Source organism: Triturus cristatus, chromosome 7 (genome assembly GCF_964204655.1).
Source record: "Triturus cristatus chromosome 7, aTriCri1.1, whole genome shotgun sequence".
Lineage (NCBI taxonomy): Eukaryota > Metazoa > Chordata > Amphibia > Caudata > Salamandridae > Triturus > Triturus cristatus.
The window spans coordinates 917,648,705-917,672,450 of record NC_140590.1 but is presented as its reverse complement, the minus strand read 5'-3'; the positions used below and the strand labels follow the sequence as shown (position 1 = coordinate 917,672,450).

The 23,746-nt window shown below is 47.1% G+C and overlaps 1 protein-coding gene across 3 annotated transcripts in view; it reads right to left on the bottom strand.

The window, feature by feature from the left end:
• SPDL1 (spindle apparatus coiled-coil protein 1) overlaps positions 1-23,746 on the bottom strand; it is a 210,153-nt gene that overhangs the window by 81,774 nt on the left and 104,633 nt on the right. For all 3 annotated transcript variants that reach the window (XM_085617851.1, XM_085617850.1, XM_085617852.1), the window contains exons 5-6: positions 13,997-14,146; positions 5,043-5,141 (exon numbers count right to left, since the gene is read on the bottom strand). In XM_085617851.1, the coding sequence (XP_085473977.1) occupies positions 5,043-5,141; positions 13,997-14,146 (249 nt within the window). The remainder of the gene's footprint in view (positions 1-5,042; positions 5,142-13,996; positions 14,147-23,746) is intronic.

Genomic DNA, 23,746 nt, shown 5'->3' with positions numbered 1-23,746 from the left:
GTTGTCTGAGTTTGCGAGCCACCAGCGGTATCAACGGCGCTGGGGGAAAAGCGTACGCAAATCTGCCGGACCAGTTCATCCATATCGCATTGCCCTGCGACTGCGGATGTGGGAACCTGGCGGCAAAGCTTTGGCATTTTGCGTTTTCGCTTGTGGCGAACAGGTCTATCTCTGGATGACCCCACTGCTGGAAGTACGGCTGGAGTACTGATGGGTGTAACTCCCACTCGTGCATCTGGTGGCTGTGTCTGCTGAGCAGATCCGCCATCTGGTTGTCCTTGCCGGGGAGGTGTTCCGCCATGAGGAACATGTTCCTCTGAATGGCCCACTTCCACATGCTCTGAGCCAGATGAGACAACTGTGGAGAGTGCGTTCCTCCCTGCTTCTGTATGTAGTACATTGCGGTCATGTTGTCCGTCCGGATCAACACGGCCTTGTTGCACAGATGTACTTTGAATGCCTTCATGGCCAGGAAGATCGCCATCAGTTCCAGGAGGTTGATGTGCATTTTCTTCTGTTGTGTCGTCCATAGTCCCTGCACTGTGTAGTGGAGTACATGAGCTCCCCATCCCTGGAGAGACGCGTCCGCTGTCAGTACTATTTGTGGAACAGGCTCTTGGAACGGTCGGCCCTTGCAAAGGTTTTGTGGATTCCACCAATGCAGAGAGTTGTATGCCCGACCGCTCACCAACACTAGGTCTTTAAACTGTCCTTGAGCCTGATTCCACTGACGTGCTAAGCACTCCTGAAGCGGGCGCATATGTAATCTCGCGTGCGGGACTATGAAAATGCAGGAGGCCATCATGCCTATCAACTGCATGAACACTCGCGCAGGAAGGGAGTGTTGGGGTTTGAACTTGGAAATCAGCATTTGCATGCTGTTGATCCTCACTAAATTTGGCTGAGCTGTGGCCGCCAGAGTGTCTATAGTCGCACCCAGGTACTGTTGTACGTGTGCGGGCTGGAGATGGGATTTTGGGTAATTTAGTGAGAATCCCAGACTGTGAAGGAGGTGAATGGTGCGGGACATGTGGCTGGCACATTGCCGGGCTGACTTCGCTTGAACGAGCCAGTCGTCCAGGTAGGGGTAGACGTGTATGTGCTGCCTCCGTAGATGTGCCGCCACAGTAGCTAGGCACTTTGTGAAAACCCTGGGTGCTGTTGTCACGCCGAAGGGCAGGACTTTGAATTGATAGTGCTGTCCCTGAACAGTGAACCTGAGGTATTGTTTGTGTGAGGGGTGAATGGGTATGTGGAAATACGCATCCTTGAGGTCCAGTGTGGCCAGGAAGTCTCCCTGCTTGAGAAGCGGAAGGACTTGCTGGAGAGTGAGCATGTGAAAGTGCTCGGAAAGAATGTACCGGTTCAGGGGTCTTAGGTCTAGTATAGGTCTGAGTGACCCGTCCTTTTTCGGTATTAAAAAGTAGAGGGAGTACACTCCCGTACCTTGCTCGTGGACGGGTACGACCTCTATAGCGCCTTTTAGAAGCATACTTTGCACCTCTTGCTGTAAGAGCGTTAAGTGCTCTGAGGACATAGGACGGTTTCTTGGAGGTATTGTGGGTGGAGTGGAGGTTAGCTCTAGACAGTAACCGTATTTGACAATATCTTTGACCCACCTGTCCGTGGTGATGGAGTTCCACGTGGACAGGAACCTTTGTAGCCTTCCCCCGACAGGTGTTATGTGGTCGGGAGGAAGGGAGAGGGCATCACTGCTTGTTCTTGGGGGAGGACCTGGTGTTGCCGTAGCCGCGTCCTCTGCCCTTTGTACTGGAGCCACGATATCCACCCCGGGTGTTTTTATCGTAGGTGGTTTGGGTATTGCCCTTGTTGTATGTCTGCTGTGACCCCTGTCCTCTACCTGCTCCTCTATTTCCGGGGCGACGAAAGGAGCTGCTCCGAAAGGACTGAGTCTGGAGAGCCCCCATGGACTTTGCAGTGTCCGTGTCCTTTTTTATTTTCTCAAGGGCTGTGTCAACCTCCGGCCCGACTAAATAGTCGGGGTTGACAGGTTGGTTTAGGATATTATTTTGCACCTCGGGTTTGAACCCGGAGATTCGCAACCAGGCATGTCGTCGCAGCATGACGCTTGTGTTTATGGCCCTGGCAGCCGTGTCTGCAGCATCTAGTGCACACTTGATGGAAGCATTTGTGAGTAGCTGTCCCTCTCTGATAAGAATTTCTGCACCTTCTCTGAACTGGTCAGGGAGATGTTGGAGTAGTTGCTCCAATGTGTCATAGTGCGCTCTATCGTAGCGAGCGAGGAGCGCTTGAGTGTTGGCTATGCGCCATATGTTGGCAGCCTGGGCGGCAACTCGCTTGCCAGAGGTCTCTAACACCTTGGACTCTTTGTCCGGGGGAGGAGCGTCACCTGTCGTTTGCGAGTGTGCCCTCCTGCGAGCATTCGCAACGACAATGGAGTCGAGAGGTAATTGGCCTCTGATGCAAGTAGGGTCCCCAGGTGCTGATCTGTAGTTTTTGTCGATCCTGGGGTTTATCACCCTTGCCCTGGTGGGTTCCTTGAAGATGTCCTTGGCTGGTTTGAGGACCCCTTTCAACATGGGCAGAGTCTTTACATGCCTTTCTGAGGAAGCAAAAGTGTCCATAAGGAAGTCGTCTTCCACGGTGTCAGAGTGAAGCTGCACTCCATGATTATTTGCAGCACGTTCAATAAGAGCGTTGAACGCTGCAGTGTCCTCTGTGGGAGATGTTTTCGCTCCATAGAGCTGTGGGTCCTGTGCATCTAGAGGTGCACTGGGGTCTGCAGGGTCGCCCCAAGTTTGATCAGGGTCCTGTTGGTCATAAGGGTCCATGTCTCCGTGGTAAGGGACTTGGTCATCCATATAGTCTGCCAACGCATCCGTGTCGGAGTGTGTGGGAGAGAATGAAAGAGGATCCTGGTAGGACGAGTCGAAAGATTCGCAAAAGCACAGGTTCTGAGTCCACAGGCAGCTTTCTTTTTAATGGGATCCTGAAAGGGTCCAAGGGTGGCTCCGAAGTTATCCTCCGGTCATGGATAATCATCCTGCCGGTGTTGGCGTCGATGTAATGTGACGGAGACGTCTCAGCAGGTGTAACCGTGGTGTGGGTGACCCGTGTCCTGAGTTGGAACATTTTCGGGATCGTGGATGGCGGCAGGCCAAAAGTTATGGCGGCTGGCGCCGAAGAGGCTGCTTGAGCTTTTAGTGGGCCGGAGCCCGACGTGTCCTGGAGGACCGTTTGGATTTTGCTGCCTTGTGCTGCAACGGTTCGCACTTGAAGCGCTTTCGAGGCCTTAGCTCCGACCAGGTTTGTAGAGGCGGCCGTGGACTTTTTCGGCGCCGGTGGGTCATCGGGTCGAGGGGCGGAAATGGCCGTCGACGTTTTCGATGCTGGAGGCTTTGGTGTTGCCGTGGAAGCGACGTGAGACGCAGCAGGCAGTATGACCTTCGGTTTAGGAGTCGATGGCGTCGGCGCCGCGAGCCGAGCAGGTTTGATGGCACCGAGGGCCTTTTTCCGTATGCCGACTCCGACATCGGCTGCTTCAAGTTCGGCACCGAAGTCTCGTTTGTTGCGCTCGGTGCCGATGCGTGTTGCTGGCGTCGAAGGTGTGGAAGGCCTCGATCCAACTAGCGCCACTTTCGGTTTCGGTTTCATTTGTACCAGTGCAGCTTTCGGTTTCGGTTTGGTAGAAGGGAAACCAGCCGGTTTAGGTAATGGCTGCCGCTGAACGTCCGAGGCCGGGCCCGAGGGCGGGGCCGAAGAACTGCGGGATAGGTCTCGGGTAAGGCCCGAAGGCGATCCCTCGACCGGAGCCATAGACTGTGGCACTGGGCTCTCGTCAGTCTGAACGGGTAGGCCTTGCTCGTCATTGGAGCTACTCTCTTCGGCCCCTAAGGCCTCATCGCCGTCTCCTACCTCGGTGTTGTCTTCATCTCTGCGAAAGAGTGATTCGTCGACGTCGTCCGAACCGGAGTCATGTTCGGAACCGGGATTGGAGGGTAGGATTTCCAATTCCTCGACATCTTCGGCGTTGAAGATGTCTGCCGGGGCCGGTGCCGCGTGCTGCGCTTCGAGTCTCGCCGCTCGTCGATTCCGTAGAGTCTTCTTGGAACGGAACCGGGCACAGGCCATGCATGTCGATTCGTCGTGGTCCGGCGACAAGCATTTGTTGCACACTGGGTGGACGTCGATATGGGGATATTTCGCATTGCATACCGGGCACCTCTTGAATGATGTCCTCGACTCCATCGTCGGTGTCGTCGATGGTCAGGTAAAAAGCGAAAAGTTGTTTCCAAAGTTAGTAAGCTAACAGGTAGAGTCGAAACCGATCGAGTGAACAGTACCGACGCGAACTAAAGGCCTTTTGGCCTCGATTCAAAGTTTTTCCTAACTGGAGTTAAGATAGCACATCCGAACCCAATGGCGGAAAAAAACAATCTGAGGATGGAGAGGATGCCCATGCGCACTGTAGTCCAGGGGAGGAGTCACCTATCCAAGGATACTTCGAAGACTCTTCCAGGACAACAACGTGCAAACATCCGGACCCAACACTAGGCGGCGATCTATGCACAGATATGAATTCAGCAGCCCACATGCCTCGAACCATCTCATAACAAAGCTAGCAACAGTGACTTTTCTTAGTATCTTTTTGTAAGCCCGGTTAACAAATAATGTAATCTCTAGATCCTTACCCCCAATGTTATGAGTATACATCAACGTAACATATCCCTTTTAATAGAGTACAGGGTTGATGTTAAGGGCAAATTCCCGCTGCAAATTACATTATGTGTCAATGATGAACTCCACTGGACTCATTTATATTAAGGCAGCCTCTTGGCGAGAACTATCCACAGGATTTCTTGGTCTCAAAACCAGTGCTACATCAGAACTAATAACGGGAAAAAGTTGAAAAGAAAAGCTACAGACTGGTGCAAGAAGTATTAAATAAAATATAGCTCTCTGATTCATCATTGAAAAGACAGGCGTGGCAGTTTAAATATAAAACAGCAGGTGACAGTTAATCATAATACTGTGAAGAAAGAATTAATAAAGAGGAGTACCTCTGAAAATAATGAATTTCCTTTGCTGCTTGGATCCTGGGCCTGCCGAAGTGCAAGGTCTAGTTGTACTTGAAGCTCCTGGTTTGTTTCTCTGGCTTTCTGTAATCATACAATAAAAAAAGCGGTTGGTTTAATGATATGGTTCAGTAATGTACTATTTATCACACAGTACGGAAAGAAGGGAGAAAGCTTGAACAGAAATGGCAAGAGAGAGCAAGACAAATAGGTGGACAGGGCTGAAAGACAGCCAAGGAAGGTGAAAGATAGGCATTGGGTATAATAGATACTTGGTTCCTGTTTCGGAGATGGCTGGCTCCCTCGACATTGGGCGCCATATTGGAAAGGATTTGTTCCCCGTTTTTATTATTTGTTACTCTCTCACCTTTTCATTTAGTTTACTTTGTTCCCAGTATCTTTCAGTTGCAGGGGAGCCTGTGTAGGGTTAGCGGGGCAGCTGGGCCTTGGATGTGTCCCTTTTTGCTTTGACAAATTAGTTTTTAGGAGCACTCGTGCTCCAGCGACAGCGTGTAGATACGCCCACCCTCCATTGGAGGATTATTTAAATCTTCGCGCAAAGTGCCGGAAACCCTGCCGGTTTCAATCCAGACCGCGACAATATGATCACCTATTCAGGTAACAAACTACAAATGCTTAACCATGTTAATTCAAGGTGTGCCTGCTTCAACATGCTTAATCTTGTTCAGGCCTAAATGCCTAGTGCAATCAATGTGGATTTGCCATCCCAGCAACGCCCCCGCCTCAAGACTCCCAAACATCCCACCCTAAACGCACTCCTAACTACTCATAACCGAGATCTTGTTGATCGGGATACCTGGTTGGCAGGAACTCAGGGCAAACACATTAAAGAGCATCAACATCAGGCAAAAAGTGGGGGCAACCATGCAAAAAGGGGCACTTTCCTACACACAAATATCATAATATAAATATATATATATATATATATATATATATATATATATATATATATATATATATATACATACATACATACCTTAAATAGACCTACTATGCGCAGTAAAAGCTGCATGGTAAACACACTGCATGGTAATATCAGAGTTGTTAAGGCTGTTTCCCTTAGAAAAGTATTCCTAGCAGTAACTACCACAGGAATGGGGTCATAAGTGAAAAATTAAATAAAAAAGGTGACTAGAACACCAAATTTCACTTTTTAAATAAAGTGTGAGACTTGTCCTATCAAAAGAGCTGCTCATATCAGTTTAGCTGGCAATGATGGTAAAAGGAGTAGAGAGGCTACCATGCTGCTACATGAAGAGTTCTGAAATAAGCGTTACCCAGAAACGATACTGTAGCAGCGGCTCCTCTTCAGCAGAGAAGGGTCAGTCCTACATTTGAGATTCGTAGGGATCTCCCACCATTATAGCGCTTGCCTTAAACTTGGACTGTGTCGTCCTGTGTGCTGTGAACTTGTTTACATTGTCCGACCAGTACTTGCTGGACAGGTCTACTCCTGAGCTTGCGACAGGGAATAATACATATGCAAGAGGACCTCAGGCCCAGCAGGCATTTGTAGTGCATGACCTTCACCGTCTGTTTGACAGAGAAGGTCTTTGCCAAAGAAGGAAGTTTTCTTAGTCTTTCTGTTGAGGGAATAGCTTTTTCCACTTGTGTGTCCAGTATCACTCTCAAGAACGGCAGCTTTGTGTGAGTCTTTGTGCATGTCGAACCATTTGCCTCTTCCTTTGATGGAGCTTTGACGAGCCAGTCATCGAAATACTGGCGTGCTAAATGACTCGGGTGCTAGGTACTCGGTAAACATCTGAGATCCTGACTGCAGGATGATTGGTAGCACCTTGAATTGGTAGTGCTGCCCCGCCCATGCAAAGCAAACATATTTACAGTGAATGAAGTGTATTGGAATGTAAAAATAGGCATTCTGAAGATCCAAGGAAGTCAGGTAGGCCATTTTTCTAGAGCATCATGGGGACTTCTTGGAGAGTCATCATGAGGAAGGTCTGTTTTTGAGGAATTTATTGAGTTTCCCAAGGTCCATGATAGGCCTTCACTGACCGATCTTATTTTTAATGGGAAGAATCATGAATTAATTCCTTGATTCCTTTGGGCCTGCCTCGATTGCTCATTTGAGTAGGACGAGAATTTCCTATTGTAGCTCCTTCAAATGAAGATGATGTTCTTTTTTTGGTGAGCAGACAGGTTGGTTTTGAATAAACTCCAAGGTAGGAGCTGAGTGAACAATCTACCTTACTCATCAGTCTGTTGTTATGGACTTCCATGCGGGGGGCAAAAAAGGGAAACTCTAGCTCATGCATGCTGAGGTGGGGATTCAAGTAGGGGGGCAGCTGTGAAAAACAAGCCCGTTTTTGACTGTCCTGGGAGAGCAATTGGGAGGCGCTCCTTTTCCACCCAGATTATCTGCCATACCTTTGTATATTGTTTATGTTGTGTGTTTAACCCTGCTCGTGTCCGGGTTGTCATATTGGCAGTATGAATATCCGTAGTAATTGAAACCTCCTTTGTAGGACGGAGGTCTATTTGAGACATGAAATTTGGGGAAATTTGTACGGCTTCTAGAGATTTAAATGTATCAGTATCCATTTTGATATGCTGTAAGGCGTCATCACCATGCTTGCCAAACAAAGTGACTCCAATGTCTTGGCTTGGACTTCACGATGGAACGAAGTGAAGTGAATCAGAGCCAACCTTGGCTTTTCAAAACAACTACTCAAGTGAGCTGGCAAAAATGTGCATTCGAGACATTGATAGCTGCATCAATAATGGCAGCTGAAGTTGTGGCATCTTCTTTATCGTTTTTTGCAACTGATATCAATCAGTGGAGAGATGTTAAGCCACATTTGATGATCTTATTTGCCTAAATTCACTAAAAGGTTTGTAGCTTTCATTAATGTGGCCACCATGGATCCAACTCTACGATTAAAATGATCTATGTGCCGGTCACCCTCATCAGGAGGTGAAGAGGAAAAAGTTAATGGATTTTTTTGATCAGCGCTGAGCTGCAGACACTATGATAGAATCCGGTTTAGGGCCGCCCATAATTCAGGCCAGGGCCATGACTGGAGTCCTGCATTTCTTCACAAAACAAGAAACCAATGAAGTTGCCGTCGCTGGTGTGTTTATTAATTTTAAGCCCTCTTACCAAAGCCCACTGTACGCATCGACCAAGTAGCTTTACGGGTCACAGGAAGGCTGATTTTTTTTTAAGCAGCTCTCTCTATCAGCGTATGGAAATGGGCTATGTCGTCTGAGGGAAGTCTGGTTGGATTGGAGACTTATCACCTTCCTTAGGGAGGACGTCATAATCCTATGCATTTGGACTGTCATCGTTAGGCAATTTGCCTTCTTCCTCCAGGTCGGAATAAGATGAATCGTAAGAATCCTCGTCCCCTTATCCTTAGGAGTTAGCGGGACCAGTTTTGTGTCACACTATCTGGAGGTTGTATCCCTATGAGGGGAAAGGGTTAGAGGTGTGGGAGGTGGTGGCGGAGGCGTGGGAGGTGGTGGAGGAGGCGTGGGAGGTGGTGGAGGAGGCGTGGGAGGTGGTGGAGGAGGCGTGGGAGGGGGTGGAGAAGGCGTGGGAGGGGGTGGAGAAGGCGTGGGAGGGGGTGGTGGAGGAGGCGTGGGAGGTGGTGGAGGAGGCGTGGGAGGGGGTGGAGAAGGCGTGGGAGGGGGTGGAGAAGGCGTGGGAGGGGGTGGAGAAGGCGTGGGAGGGGGTGGAGAAGGCGTGGGAGGGGTGGAGAAGGCAGGGCAGGGGGTGTGGGTGGCAGTGGTGAAGATGGAGGAGCAGGCCAGGAATGCCCAGTCAGCTGCTGAGGAATAAGTCTTTGAGAAGTGTCCATCATCTGCTGCATTGCCATCAAAAAAAGCAACAGATACCTCAAACATCAGGTTATGCACAGCCATGTTGATGCTTATAGTATTGATAAGAATAATTATCATCAAACGTCTTTGGCTGATTAGTCATGACTAGTATTCTCCTCACCCATTGTGAATCCTTTAATTTCTTGCCAATAGCAGACATCTAACTGTATAGGGCTAAAGGCATTGTGAAGCATCCTGGTCACTGCAGTCATCTTCCAATTGTGAGTCCAAGATTTGTGTTGGAAGATTGTCACTTGCATAGGTGAAAAAGTGGCTGGCATGGAAAAGCAACTGTTGTGGACAGCGTGGTCGATGTCATTTGGAGAAAGGACATCCTTGGTGTCACCTTCGACAATGATCTCAATGTCAAAGGAGCTGCCAGTGGTTTAGACAAAGGTGATGCCGCCAACGACTGTGTCTTAGTCGTCGACGATGGTACTGTTGGTGGTGATCCTGGACAGGGCTCGACAAATCCACTTGACCGCTCGCATTTGCAAGGTAAATTTAATGAGGTCGAGCTATTTTTAGCTCTTACTCGCCCTTTCTGGCGAGTAGGAAAACATACTAACATTTGTCCTCTGTCTTTGAAAACGAAGCAAATGTGACAAGATAACAAGATTTAAAGGCCTTTATTGCTCACAAAGCAAATGAGTAATAAAGATGCCTTTAAATCTTGTTATCTTGTCACATTTGCTCCGCTTTCAGAGACGGAGGTCAAGTAGGTTACTGTTAGGCCGAGGAGAGTTTTCAAGGTACTAGACCTGCAGGACTAGTACCATTTTTCAGATTTTTCGAACCCTGCTGGAATTGTTGTTGACGACTGTGGACTTTTTCTCAACGCCACAAATGACAGACACCTAGAGGTTGGAAGTCAATCAGAGGGTCCAGCAAGCTTTATTTTCATGTAGTATTTTGCTCAGGCTGGTGATCATCATGATTGGAATGGTTTCTGTGGACGTGCCATTCTTTTTAGTGAGAAAGGCGACTTGAAGAGGTTTAAGTTGAAGGTCCAGGTTATGAAAATGTGCATGCCTTCTTTTTTTGTGCCACCTTTGAAGTGTTCGACGGAGCACTTTTTTGTGGAATCATCCCTAGAATGAGCATCCTCCTCCTTAGGAGAGCATTTTTTCTTCTCCAATTGATAAAGGGCCAGTCTTCTCTCTGTGTGTCTTTTAGGGCTTTAGATGGAAAGATAATACAAATGTCACATCACAGACGTTTCTGCCCTGGATAAAAACAATAACTATATTGTTCCTGTGGGTCATAAGTGAAGATTTTCTTCTAACAACAAGATGAACAGCACTTGAAAATAGTTTTCTTCTTTCAGCAATTGTGACAGATGATGAGAAAGGGTCTCCTTGGCACAGAAATAAAAGGAATTTACACTATAAACAACTAACAGCAGTATTCAAGCAGAAGGTAGGGCTGATGTAGTCTCAGGATAGACCAGAAAAAAAGACAGGATAAGGCAATTGAGCGGTTGGAGTAGAGCACTGCCTGGGAACGAACTCACACACAAAGTGAATTAGAAAATCTGAGCTAGGGGGGGGGCCTCTAAGGGGAGTAGGAGAGCTCGCATTTCCACCTCACTGGGTGAAGTTTTAGTTGCTTCAAATGAGGTGGATGTGCTTCTAAACAAACACTGCTGTTGAGGCCTATGGCAAATTTAACACTGTTTACTGCTGTTTTACTATGGCCGGGGATTCCCAGCCTGGAGATGGGGAAGGACTCAAGCACATGACTTACTATATGAAAGATCTAGTATTGGAGAATTGAAATTCTGTTCAGAATATAGAGCCACATTCATGGATCAGGAACAGAAGCTGAAATCTTCAGTAAGCTAAAAACATATTTGTAGACAATTGGAAACAAATACAGATTGACTAAAAATTACTCAAAGAAGTTGGGAGGAAAAAAAAATAAAGGAGAAAGTATTACTTTTAAAGTGTATGTCTTTTTCTTTTCATCAATAGCAAGATGTCACTAATAATACTTTTCTGTAATAAAAAAAGTATTATTAGTGACATCTCGCGCTAATCTTTAGTGTCAGGTCCAATTAATAGTGAGGGACTCTATCAATATCAAAATGTAAAGCGGAGTAGTTAATATTTCTAAAAGATTCATCTCCAAGCCAGCTGAAACTATCCTAAACATTTAAGAGATGTACTTCCTATTTTTCAGTGTTGCAAAGTCATCCTGTGCCCTTAGCACCCCTCAACTTTTTGCGGACTAATACTGGTGGTAACCAATTTTGACTGAGCCTGGGCTCTGCCTAACCAGGCCCAGGGCAAGTGCTAAGCTGAAAGAGACACATTAGAATACAGTTAAAACACCTACATACACTAGGGTACACAATGGTATGGCGGGGTACCCCTGTGATTGGCATGACCTACCCTATAAGCCCCTAGTATATAATAGGGCAGGGGGATTGAAACTACCTAGAAGTCCCCAACAACCTGGGGCATGGCAGTTTAGAGGACAGCAGCCTTTTTTCTGCACTTGCATATGTGCACTGCTAAGGCCTGAGATCAGTTTGAAAATCAGCCCTGGGTGCCAGGACTGCTTTTAAAAAGTAAATTGTGCCCAAACTCGACTTTGGTGTTTGGGGCACTTAAAAATGGATAACCTACAATGTTTTGGCATATTAGGGACCCCAGGGTCTCCCCAAGGTATCCCAGGGGTGGGGGTCAGGTATTTATAAGGTACGCCCTTATAAAATGAGTTTTTATATGCCTGGGTAAAGTGAAATTTCAAATTTCACTCCCCACATTGTGGTACAGTGCTACTCAAATTCGACTTCGATGCTAGGAACACTGTAGAGGGAGGATCTGCAATATTTCTACAGATTCAGAACCCCTAAAGTCTCCCCAAGTTGCACATGGGGTGGGGTACCTGTAGATACAAGGCAAGTACTTATAACATATGTTTTTGTAAGTGCTGGTGCTGGAAAAATGCCCAAGTCATTTTTCCAACTGCAAATCCCCAGTTACATGGGTTAAAAAGGGGAAATTATTGATTAATAACTAAGGATAGGAGAGGACTAGAAATGCCATTCAAAGACTTCCCAGAATGGTATTAATAAATCCAACAATATCACATTGTTGAATTTCTCCTAAAGTGTACATACAAGAAGTTATAAGATTTTCTTGTTTGTAAGTCCAAATTCAGCCATCCAGTGGTATGCCCTGATTGGTCAGACTGCCTGGAAGAGGTGATAAAGAGCCCCAGGGGTTAACCTGCTCCGCTGGCAGGACAGTGTGCTGTTCAATAGGAATGCCAGGCCAGGGGGAGGAGTCGTAAACCATGGTCTTCAAAGGCAGAGGGACGGCCAGAGTGTCAGTTTCCACTTTACACTTTTGACCCCCACCAGACCCAGGATTAGGGAAGGTATGTGCAGATGGTAGGGGGAAGAGTCTATGGAAATAAGCCATCCTAGGAGGTGTGTTTAGCCAACTCTTATCTCCTTGCTGGAAAATCAGCCATTATGGATTTGGAAGATTTGATGGACTCTGGGACAAGATAATGCCACACTCTACAGGATGTGGTCATAACTTTGAGGAGTTACCCTGCTCCCACTGGTCAGAAGTGACATATTGCATGTCCCAGAAAACTTGGAATAAGTATCTGAGAGGGGCAGAGCCCTCCAGATCTGCTGTTTGAAACTTACTGAAGCAAGAAGTGCCCTGCTGAGAAGTTTTGCTGTGCAAAGATTTCCAAGGCCTGACCCCTGAAAACTGCACCATCTGAAACTACAGCCCTGTGGATTATTTTGCTGAAAAAGAACTAAAGAGTGAACTTCCTGAAAGCTACAGGTTAAAAGAGCTCAACTGGAACATCACCAACTAAATCTACACCTTGGAGAACTACCAGTGGATTTGTAAGGGTTTTGTACCAGTGGATTGTAGGAACTGACGTCCTCAACTTTCAAGGACCATTTTGGACCTTCCAGACCCTTGGAGTAAGTTTGAGACACTTTGGGACCCCTTGAGTAACTTCAGGAAGAAGTTCAAGAAGTTTGGAGAACTTTGGAGCAACTTTGAAGAAAAGCTCTATAGAGGGACCGACTCAACCTGGTCAGCCAGGCCGCCTGCCTTCAACCGCGAGCCGGCCAAGCCATCCAGGTTGGTTCCGCTAAAAGCTCCATGGGTCCAACTTCCAGAGATTGCCCGGGACTAGAAGAAATCTGAAGCCAGCGAACCATCACTGGATCCGGCTACATGAGAATCATTGAGACCCCGCAAGAAAAAGCTCCAGAAAGGTTTATAAGTCCGCTCGTAGAAAAGGTGACAGGGAGCAACCGTGAGAGCTAAGCCGCCTGTCTTCCATCGCGTGTCGGCCTGGATTCCTGGGTTGTCCCGCTGAAGCAATCTTGAAATATTTTCTAAGTCCGCTCCAGGGAAGTTGACGGGGACCTCGTCACAAGTCAAGCCGGCGATCCCTCACCGGATCAGGACTGGCTGGGAGCTCTGAGGACCCTCAGGAAGAAAAGCTCCAGAAAAGTTTCTAAGTGTGAAGGTAGAAACTGAGATCGGGAGCTGTAGCCGCTCAGGGCTCCATCGCACCCAGCCTGAAACTTTGACTTTGGTCCGGTCTATCGCGAGCAGGTATCACAATATGGTGCTATAATCTTCTAAGTGCTATATTTTATTAAATCTTTGAAAATTCATATCTCCGGTTCCCTACATTGGATTTTTGTTGTTTTGGTGTAATTTTAAAGATAAAATTATTTGCTATTTTTATAAATTGGTGCCTTTTTTTATGTGTTGTGTCTTAATTATTTACTGAAATGGTGTTTTTAAATGCTATACATACCTGTCTTTGAAGTTAAGCCTGTCTGCTCGCAGCCACATTCCCAAGGGTTGAGCATAGGAATAATTTTCTAAGACCTATGCTGAGTCCTACCATGTGTTAGTGGCCTTTTTGCCAGTGGCAGACCTACATTTGCCCCTACCAATAACCCACTTTCCAACCCTCAGAAATCACATTTATTTAACTTCAGCATCAGCAGATCCTTTACCAGCATTTGCTCTGAAAAGAGCAATATTTCAAAAGGTTGCATTAAGTCAGTGTATACAAACCTCCAGAGCCCGTGAATACGAAACAACTTCTTTTTCCCGCTCTTCTTTTTCAGTCTGTACACGTTCAAGTTGCCGATTTAAATTGCAATTACTACTTTCAAGATGTTCCTGACGATACTGCAGTTCTTTCAGCTCATCTTCTAGAGTAGCCTGTAGACATGAAAAATATTATTAATTTAGCTGAACACTTATTTGGTCTTACAATTAGTAGCACTAAACGGCAACCCACACAAAAACAATAGGATCAAGGCTTCTTCCATAAAACTGTCTGACTAGCTTCTTGGGGAGACAAAGGCACTGTCTCCATCTATGCCACCTGATTTGCCACAGTTCCTGCAGCGCTGTTCTCTCCCCATATTACTTGCTATTATCCTTATTAAATCACCTTCTCCTTAATGGGCAGATACAAATATGTTGATACAAATAAATGTCAAAGCTATTGGTTTGATCAATACCGGTTTTCAAAATTGGAATGAATCAGCAAATTACTTTGAAGGAGTAAATGGGGTATTTGGAACACTTGTTTCTTGACTTTACTAATCTCGAGCCATATCCACATCGCTAGAATCCGGTATGTTCTGCATGGTTTACAGTTCAGTTCTTTCTCCGCACTGTAGTGTTTTACTAGTATCTGTGTGGCTTCCTATCATAGTAGGTTTTACATTTCCCTATGTAATAAGAATGCAGGTTAAATGAAGCAACCTAATCAAGCCAGAAAATATGACTGCTTTCAAAAGAACCACTCAACTATGTTACTTTTCATTTACCATACACACACAGTAGATTAAACTCTTAGGTGTCGGCCTACGCACTACCTACCCGGTGCCTCTGTCAGTAATTGGTTGACACTGAGGAGATATATAAAGGCCCCTTTGGTTCTCTGCAGGAATCCAGAGGGATTCCTTTATTCTATTTGAACCTCTAGCTGCTCAGGAAGAGCTTATCGAGCAGCCTGGATGATTTTCCCCTCTGCTGCAATGACAATCAGCGTGAAGACATCATTGCAGTAAAGTGAAAGTAAAACGAGTCTATGGGCTCGTTTTACTTAAACTGCATCAGTGCTCGGTGGGGCATCTCTCAACCCCTGGAGCATCGATTGCTTTGGAAGAGATAGAGTTGGAAAGAGGAGAATCTCCCCTTTCCAATGAGATCTCTGCCCAGTGCATCCCTGCTTGGGGTTTGCCAGAGGACAGAGATACACAAGCAGGGGTCCACCCACTAGATACCAGGGATTTTGGAGAAGTGGCCCCATAGGGGTGAATGGCGGGTATTACCGTGATCAGCTCACCCACCCCCCCCCCCCCCCAGTGGGAGGGGGGGCAGAAAGCCTACTAGATTAGAGTGCTTATTTACATAAAAGAAATATAGAAGTGGGGGTTGTCCATCACGGACATGGTTATGTCCCCACCCCACTCAAATAATACACTGGCAGCTATTTTGCCCCACTGACGGGCTGATGGGGGTACCTCCAATCCTGCCCAAGGAGCTTGGGAGAAAGCACCCTAGACACCAGGGACATTAATAACAAGCATTTACAATGCAATAGGGCTCTCAATTACATTGTTTTGAGCTATTGGCATTGAAAATGTTTTTGTTTTTTTTCCCTTCGTGAAGCATTAATCAAGTAATAGCGTTGTAAATGACAATGTCTTTTACCCCCTGTTGACCCCCGCAAAGCACATCCGCATGTGCCAGTCATAAAAAGGAATATCGGACAATCGCATCTTAAACATTTTGCATCAATTCTATAGTTTCACCGATAATCTGGTGACTGATCACATTGGGTCAGCAAAAGAACTACAAAGCTCGGGCACTAACCGGTCACCCTATTCATGTAATAAACACAAACTGACATATAAATGTTATCCCTGACTCATCTTGAATCTTGCACACTACAGTAGACTCCCAAACATGCTTTTCCCAACTCTCCTCTCTTTCTACCTACTCATCCAGCAAACAGGTACACATGCACCCAGTTACTTACATCTCACACCTTGCACTTAGCCAGTTCATACCCATATAAGTATATACTAAAGTATATACAAGAGGCTTTGAATGCTCGACCTAAAAAGGGCTATAATGCGTCCACCTGCATCATTTTGTAGGCATGTGCAACAAAATGGTGCGGCCCCTTTCAGTGTATTTTTTTAAATTGTTTTTTTTTTTTTTTTTTTTTTAAGTGCGACGGTGGAGAATTAAAATTAAGTGTTCTGATGTGGAAAGAAGAATATGGGGGGGGATGAAGGAACACATGGGCAGAATCAACACGGAAAGCCATGGCTGGAGGCCAACCGAGGGCGTGGATAGGGAAAGCAATACGGCAGGTGGGTGAAAGCATTAAGGCGAGAGAGAGGAATGTGGAGCTGTTGAGAGGAAATATACGGGCGACAAATCAACACATAGGGAGAAGCACACAAGGGCGAACACAACATGGAGGGGAGTGGAGGAGAAGCACATGAGCAAGAGAGGCCAATATGGACCGCATGGGGGCGATAACAGTACACTAGTGAAACAGCTGGAAAATACATACACTCTCCTGGAGTGCTTAAACAAAAAGCAAAAGTAGCACTCCAAAAAGCGAGCTGTGAAAGAACATAAGTGAGAACTTAATGCTCCAACAAGTAAAGCAGAGTGACAATAAAACCAACCCATGATAAGCCCACTATAAGCAGGAAACAGGCGTTTTCGCCTACAGACCGCTTCCACTGTCTGCTAGGCGAGCCCTAAAAAAAGCAAACCGGTTTCACCAATTTGGACCTGCAAGAAAATGTTCGCCTAGTACCAGGCATGATTATATTATATCTCTTTTTGGTTGCGACACCCTTCAGTGCAGGGGTGTTGGTGAAAGTGGCTGTTTGTTCTGTACGGATATGGATTGTCGGGGGGCTGCATTCAGATATTGGGGGTTTAGACCACCTGAGGCACAGGGGGCCAGTGGTTGGCACTGACAGCATAAGAGGACAGGGTTGGCATGCAGATAGACCTGGAGATTGGAATAAACTTCAAAACTTTATGAAACAAATTGCACAACCTGACGTTCTGTGGGTTAAGGAGAAGGAAAGGACAAAAGCAAAAAAATATAGGGTTTGGGGATGAAAGCTCAAATGTACATGTATGGCGAGCTGTCGGGATAAAGGCGGGCAGTAAACTCAACATTTCACAGATGATGGCTTTTACCATCTGAAAAACGAATGTACAACCACAGGGAGAGAGGGGGCAGGGGAGGTTGCGCTTGAGTCCTTCCTGTGGGAGGGGAAGGGGGTCAGGAAAGAGAGAGACGTGTGTTTTACTTCAGTGCACGGTAGAGAGAACGCAGCCTCTTGAAACGAGTCCAGCTCAAAGCACACATTGTTCCGAGGCATTAATTGATGAAGCGGAGAAGGCGGGGGAACGGTGGGCCACGGCAGGGGCGAGAGGGGAATGGAGGAGGAAGGGAGATGGAGGTAGAAAAAACGATAAGTGTGGGGGGACTAGAGGACGAAGGGAACATCTAAGACTGGAGGGGGTGAGCGAGGGGGTAGAGAGCTGGAGAGAGGGTAGAACAGCGTGAGGAGGGGAAGGAAAAACTACAGAGGAGTGGGGAGACAAAGAGCAGGTGGAGGGAGTGGGGCGTCAACCAGAGAGGGAGAGAAGGAGGAGGGAGGAGAAAGGAGAGAAAGAGGAAGACAGTAGTACATACGTGCATCCGTTCGATGGACGTGGCGGGCTGGGGGGGGGGCACCTAAGTTAGAGGGGAGAGAGGGAGGCGCCACAAGAGGGGAGAGTTGTGGAGAGTGGGGGCGAGAGTCAGTTAGAGGGTTAGATGGGAGTGTAAGAGAGATCCACGAAGTGTGAGGGAGAGGGAGCTAAAGGTGGAGAGGTGGGAAAGGAGGGTGAGGGGTGCACAAGGGGTTTGCCGAGTGAGTGGGAATGGAAGAGAGAGTGAGAGAAGTGAAGAGGAGCCTGAGAGTGGCAGGGCAGGAGAGGGAAGACAGAAGAGTGAGACAGAGAGATCGAGGCTGCAAGAAAGATGGACCAGGCGGAGTAAAAGGAGATAGAGGGAGGGAAAGGGAGAAGTGATGAGAGAGGAGGTAAAAGAGCATGAGAGAGAGAGTGAAGAAAGAGAGAGTGAAGGGAGAGCAGCGTGTGTCGTTTGGGTGATAGAGAGCTGAGCTTGGCTAGAGGAGGAGGAGGTAAGTACCCGAGACTCAAGGGAGTGTGTAAAACTGCAGCAACGCTTAGGAATGAGAGAGGCTTTGGCATAGAGGCCATGCCGATAATGGACCGGTGCAGAGAGGGGCGTGAGTGGGATTGACGTGTGGGCTAGGATGGAGGTCCCTGGGTGTGGAGTGGGGACCCCTGGAGCTTAGAGAAGGGACATGGTGACAAGGCCACACGGGGTGGACTAGGCACCACAGAGGGCAGGGAGAAGCCACTGGCACGTGGAGGTATCAGTGGGTGAGAGCAGGCGCAGGAGAAAGCCAAGGGGCCGTGTGCCCGAGGAACACAAGGCCATGCGAGGTGAGCGCGGGGCTGGCCCCGCGCCATGGGAGTAAACAGTCCTGCTGTAAACCAGTCCCACCTGGCAGAGGCAACAGGATCTGTGCCAGAGAGCACACATGGCGCGTACACACACACCCACCCTCTCGGTGGGTGAACGATTACGACGGACTGAGGCCCCATGCTTTAAGGGGGGGAAGTAAAGACTGTCTGTAGACCTGAGGGATTCCTCACAGGCAGGGCCCCGCGCCTCCCCTCACACACTGTGTGAGTGCACTAACGCTGCACTCATCCTCCAGGTGCATGCCAGCCTCGGGCTCAGCTGGCATCTGTCCCCTGCACACTACATCCCCTGATGGGAGGCCGTGGTCCCATGAGAGACTGCAGCGTCTTCTCAAACCAGAGACGAGGCTCCTGCTGCAGGTGGTGGGCACGGAAGCATGCAGGCTTGGTGTGCCCAGCCGCCTCCTCTGCTGCGCATACTTTGCCGGCGTGGGCACGAGAAGCTATTAATCTGAGGAGAAATATTAACTGTAAAGAAACACACTTCAGCATGCCTGATAAGAAGTCCACGCACACACCTTACCGCTCGTGCACAAAGTCGCTTCCGTAGCCAATCAATTTCCCACAAAAAGGACCTGGACACATTAGCTGGCCCTCCATGAGGTCCCAGTCGTGAAAGGCGAGGCTGAGCTCTGTAAAATGGCGGGAGTTGCTCATCTCCTTACGCAGCGCTTCCACCTCTGATCTCAACAAGCGCTCGCAATTGCGGGAAGGCAGCCGCTTGTTTATCTTTGCATCGCGCTTTCGCTTTAAGTGAAAGCGCGATGCAAAAATAAACACGCAGCCGAAGTAACCTGATACTGCTAATTCAAAACCGATGCCCCCCCTAAAGATCAGAAATTGCTTCCCAACAGCCGCAAAGCAGATGATCCTGTCCGGATGGGCCGGACAAAAAGGGGAAAGGGCAGCAACAAAAAAAAACACCTTATTTTCAATAGCATAAACGGTGACGCTAGCCAATGAAAAAGAGGGGCGGGGCTTCAAGTCCCCTTCAGAAATGTCCTCTCTTTCACACTATAAGTCTCACCAAGCGAGCAGCGCTTGCGCTGCATTGCTAGGCGAGACCTAAAAAATATAGGAGTGGAGGCTGCCCACAATTGGTATGGCCAGAGGGGGCAATTACCCCAATTTTCCAGGGGGGCGGAGACCACTAGACACCAGGAACTGCATTTATGCAATTTCTATTGGTTAACAACACCCCCCCACACCCCCCGCCCCCGGGCATTCACCCGTGCTCTCCCCCACACCGTGGCCTAATAGATTTTCTGCCCTCCCTGGGAGTGGATAGGGGTAGCCACACCAAATCAGCCCCCCGGACAAAAAGGACACTCACACAATGGATGTCAGAACGGCACCAATACAAACAAAATGATGGGCCGACCTACCCTGGCATCAAGTCATACCCTCACTTCAGAAGGGCAAAAAGTGTCTCTCTGCACCCCCGGGGGCAGACAGGAGGATTGTCCAAATTAAGGAAGTTGCCTCAAATCTGCCTTCCTAGGGGACGCGCATAGAAAATCCACATGACACCCAGGATTTTGCGTTTGTGGTAAAAGAAAGTGGTGCGGTTGTTGTACTCTGGCACTGGCAACACCCCTTCTCTAAATGGGAGAAACATTGCAGTAATCAGGTCCACACAGGTTGATGTAGTTCAGGATGATTTATTGTGGATATGTAGATGAAATAGATAAGGCCAGTACAGGTCCTGAACTATCCCCACCAGGAGCAGCCAGCATGCTGCTCAGCCCATCCTCAACTGTGGATTGTCTTCACAGACTCCCAACATTCCATAATACATCATCACAGCAACATTCCACTGGCTGAGCATGAGGTGGAAAACGGCATACATACACATGAACAGTAAACAAGGATACTACATACCCCCCCTTTCTTATATAACAAAAACAGAAGATGGAAACCCAAAAGGGAGAACCATAAAAGATGAAAGATAAATAAATAGAAAAATAGCAAAGCGAGGCAAAGAAATGAACTGCAAGGGGAGAACAGAAAGAATAGGTGGAGTATATAAGAAAAGAGGAAGCGACAGACTAAGAAACAGATAAATGCAACACAAACAGATAAATGCAACCCATCCTCCCTTCTATAAGAGAAAACTGAAAAGGATGAAAAGACACAGCAAAAGAAAACAACGAGAAAAAGAATAGACGTGAAAGCACCAAATTACTACCCCAAAACACACCTACTAGCCAGACAGACATGCGAGGAGGCAAAGCATAGCACAACACAACAAAACAAAACATATTAATACATCCAGACAGACAAAAAGTGATGAAGGAAAAGCAACCAGAAGAGGAAGAAATAACCCAAAAGACACACTACGATAATAGAAAGACTGAAAAGACAGAAAAAAAAAAAAAAAAACTTACAACACGAAACAAGAATCCACGGATGGCAAAGAGAAAAGACATCACGAGGAGAACAGAAAAAGCAAGAAAACAGAGGAAGATGAGAGGAAAATACAATAAGATCACTCATATTTCCCTGTTATGAAGTTAACATTGTAATATAATATAAACATAACATTGCAATGCAAAATTGACAATGTAATAAGAATGAAATACATAACGTTGAGTCAAATGGGACTGGAACCCACGAGACACTCTAAATAAGAGTAAAGAAATAACCAACGTATGTGTAAATGGGAGGACTATAATCCAAGACCAACCCCTACCAAGAGGAAAAGGGGTCAAAACTATTACGAACAGGACAAAAACCCAAGAAAACATAGCCCTTGAAAAAACAAATTAATGTAGAAAACTGTGCAGTGTAGTAATGGGACTAAAACCCATACGACCCGAGTAAGAGAACTATGGGGCAGAACCCAAAGTCTTACCCTAATAGGAAAAGAAAGTACGGTATAGATAAATAATGTAAATGAGTAGGAACCCATAACCAATCCCTAAGGATAGAGATGGGTAACTAATGCAATAGGACTGACACCTACACATAGATGACCTGGGAACCGTAAGTAGCCCATGAAGGCAAGTGTATAGTGAGCAGATGGGACTAGAACCCATTGCTAGCAAATGGGACTAAAACCCATTGCGATCCCAGTGTAGGGTAGACAAAAAAATAAATGAACGGATTGCAAACATGCAAACAGGAAAAATGGACTCTTGACGTCCGTACCTAGGGTCCATGTACGCACAATATTCATCCCAGAGTAGGAAATAAAAACAATGTAAAAATGTAGAAGTGTGGGGGGGGGGGAAAGCAGAGACCTACAGAAGTGTGGAAAGAGGGATTAAAACCCAATTTTCTGCCCCTGAAACAAATAACCTGCAACGGCCACCCAAAATGTCTGGGACCATCCTTGTGCAAGAAACCTAAACTGTGAGAACAGTAAAACATGTGTGCTGTATATGTAGAATTTCTGCACTTAAACTCTGCGTTGAACTCTATTGAAAAGAACCACGTGGATGGCAATCTGGAATCTGTAGGAAACCATGTAGCAGACGAAAATGCGGTGTTGCTCCAATCCCAAAATGGCGGCACGCACTGGTGACGCAGCGCCAGATGGCTCCCAGCCTCCCCGTTCTCCCAAACGTGCCAAACAGCAAGAAGCTTCATGGACAAGAGGACTGAAAGGAGGCATAGCTGGAGAGCTGGAGGAAGGTAAGGCAGCGCGCGCTCTGTGTGTGCGCTGTGCACATTAGCCTTCCCAATCATGAATACATGCATTAGCTCACCAGGGGAACCAAGCAAAAACGTGACGACAGTAATAGGGCAATCCAACTTAAATAAAAGGTATTAGAGGCACGAGCGTGAGTTGTGGGCGGCCGCCTAAGGGTCAACTGATGACCAGCTTGAAACAGTACATCATCAGTCCACAAACCAAGACACAGCAGGAACTGGAACACTTGGGTTGAGGCGACCGATGACAAGGTCACTGGTGGGGCTCAGGGGTGGCAGTTTGCTTTAGATACGGAGCTTAAACTTCAAAAAGGGTTTCTTTACCTTAACCATGGGTTGCCAGTACAAGTTCCCAGACAAGCTTGATAATGGAAGTCTTTTCAGGTAGCGCACACAGGCTCTTTTCCTCAAATCATCGCCATAACATTGTAGTAATCAAGTCCACACACGATGTAGCTCAGGATGATTTATTTTGGATATGTAGATGAAATGGATAACTCCGGTACAGGTCCCGAACTAGCCCCACCAGGAGCCTTCAATTTGCTCCTGGGAGGGGGCAGAAAGTGAATCTGACACGAAGGATTTTGAGTTTGGGGAAAAAGAGAGTGGTGCAGGTATTGCACTCTGGCATTGGCCACACCCAAAATTGGACAAAAGGCGGTCGCCTGCCTTCAATGAACCTACAAAAAGCCCAGTATATAGCCGGAACACATTTTTTAAATAAAAAGAATGGGGTGGGTCTGGTTTATCCTAATATCAGACCCGCACCTTCACACAAAAGGCATCGGACTTTCTGATTCTCAGCGGACTAGAGAATACCATCCCAATGGCAACAAAGAGGACATTTGATTCTTTTGGGTGTTGTTTTCACATCTGAGCCAGGAGAGTGAGGCTAACTCCCCAATAGTCCCACTTGCAATGGTGAATGGCTGCAATTTTTAGGCTTGGATAGGCTGCCACCTGGGAAACACCTACCAGACCCAGACAGTTCTGAAAATTAGATACCCAGGCAAGTCCAAGGTGGTGTGCTTTGTATTGATCCCACAACATTTTCTTACCCACGATTTACTGGAAACCGCAAACATTAACTAAAAAGAAAGCACACATTTTCCTCATATTTATGGGAGAAAAACTTCTGGATGCTGCAGGATGCCACAAGTTTCCCACCATCCTGTGCTCCCACATGTCTCCGGATAAGAATGGTACCTGACGTGTGTGAGAGGGCCAATAGACCATGACACAAAAGGCCCGAAAGCACTACAGGAGCGATTGGGGGTTGTAGCTATGTGATTTGGAGCCGTGCTCAGCTGCCACCCATGAAAACCTACCAACAGCAGACGTTTCTGGAAACTAGACAACCAGTGGATCAAAGGGTGGTGTGCCTTGCATGGATCCCACATGGTTTTCTTACCCTCAATGCCCCGCAATCCTCAAACTTTGCCTGAAATCATGCACTTTCCGTACATTTCAGTGATGGAGAATCCTGGAACTCACAGGAATCCAAAAACTTCCTACAACCATTCGTTACCCCACTTGTGCTGATAAAAACCTGCG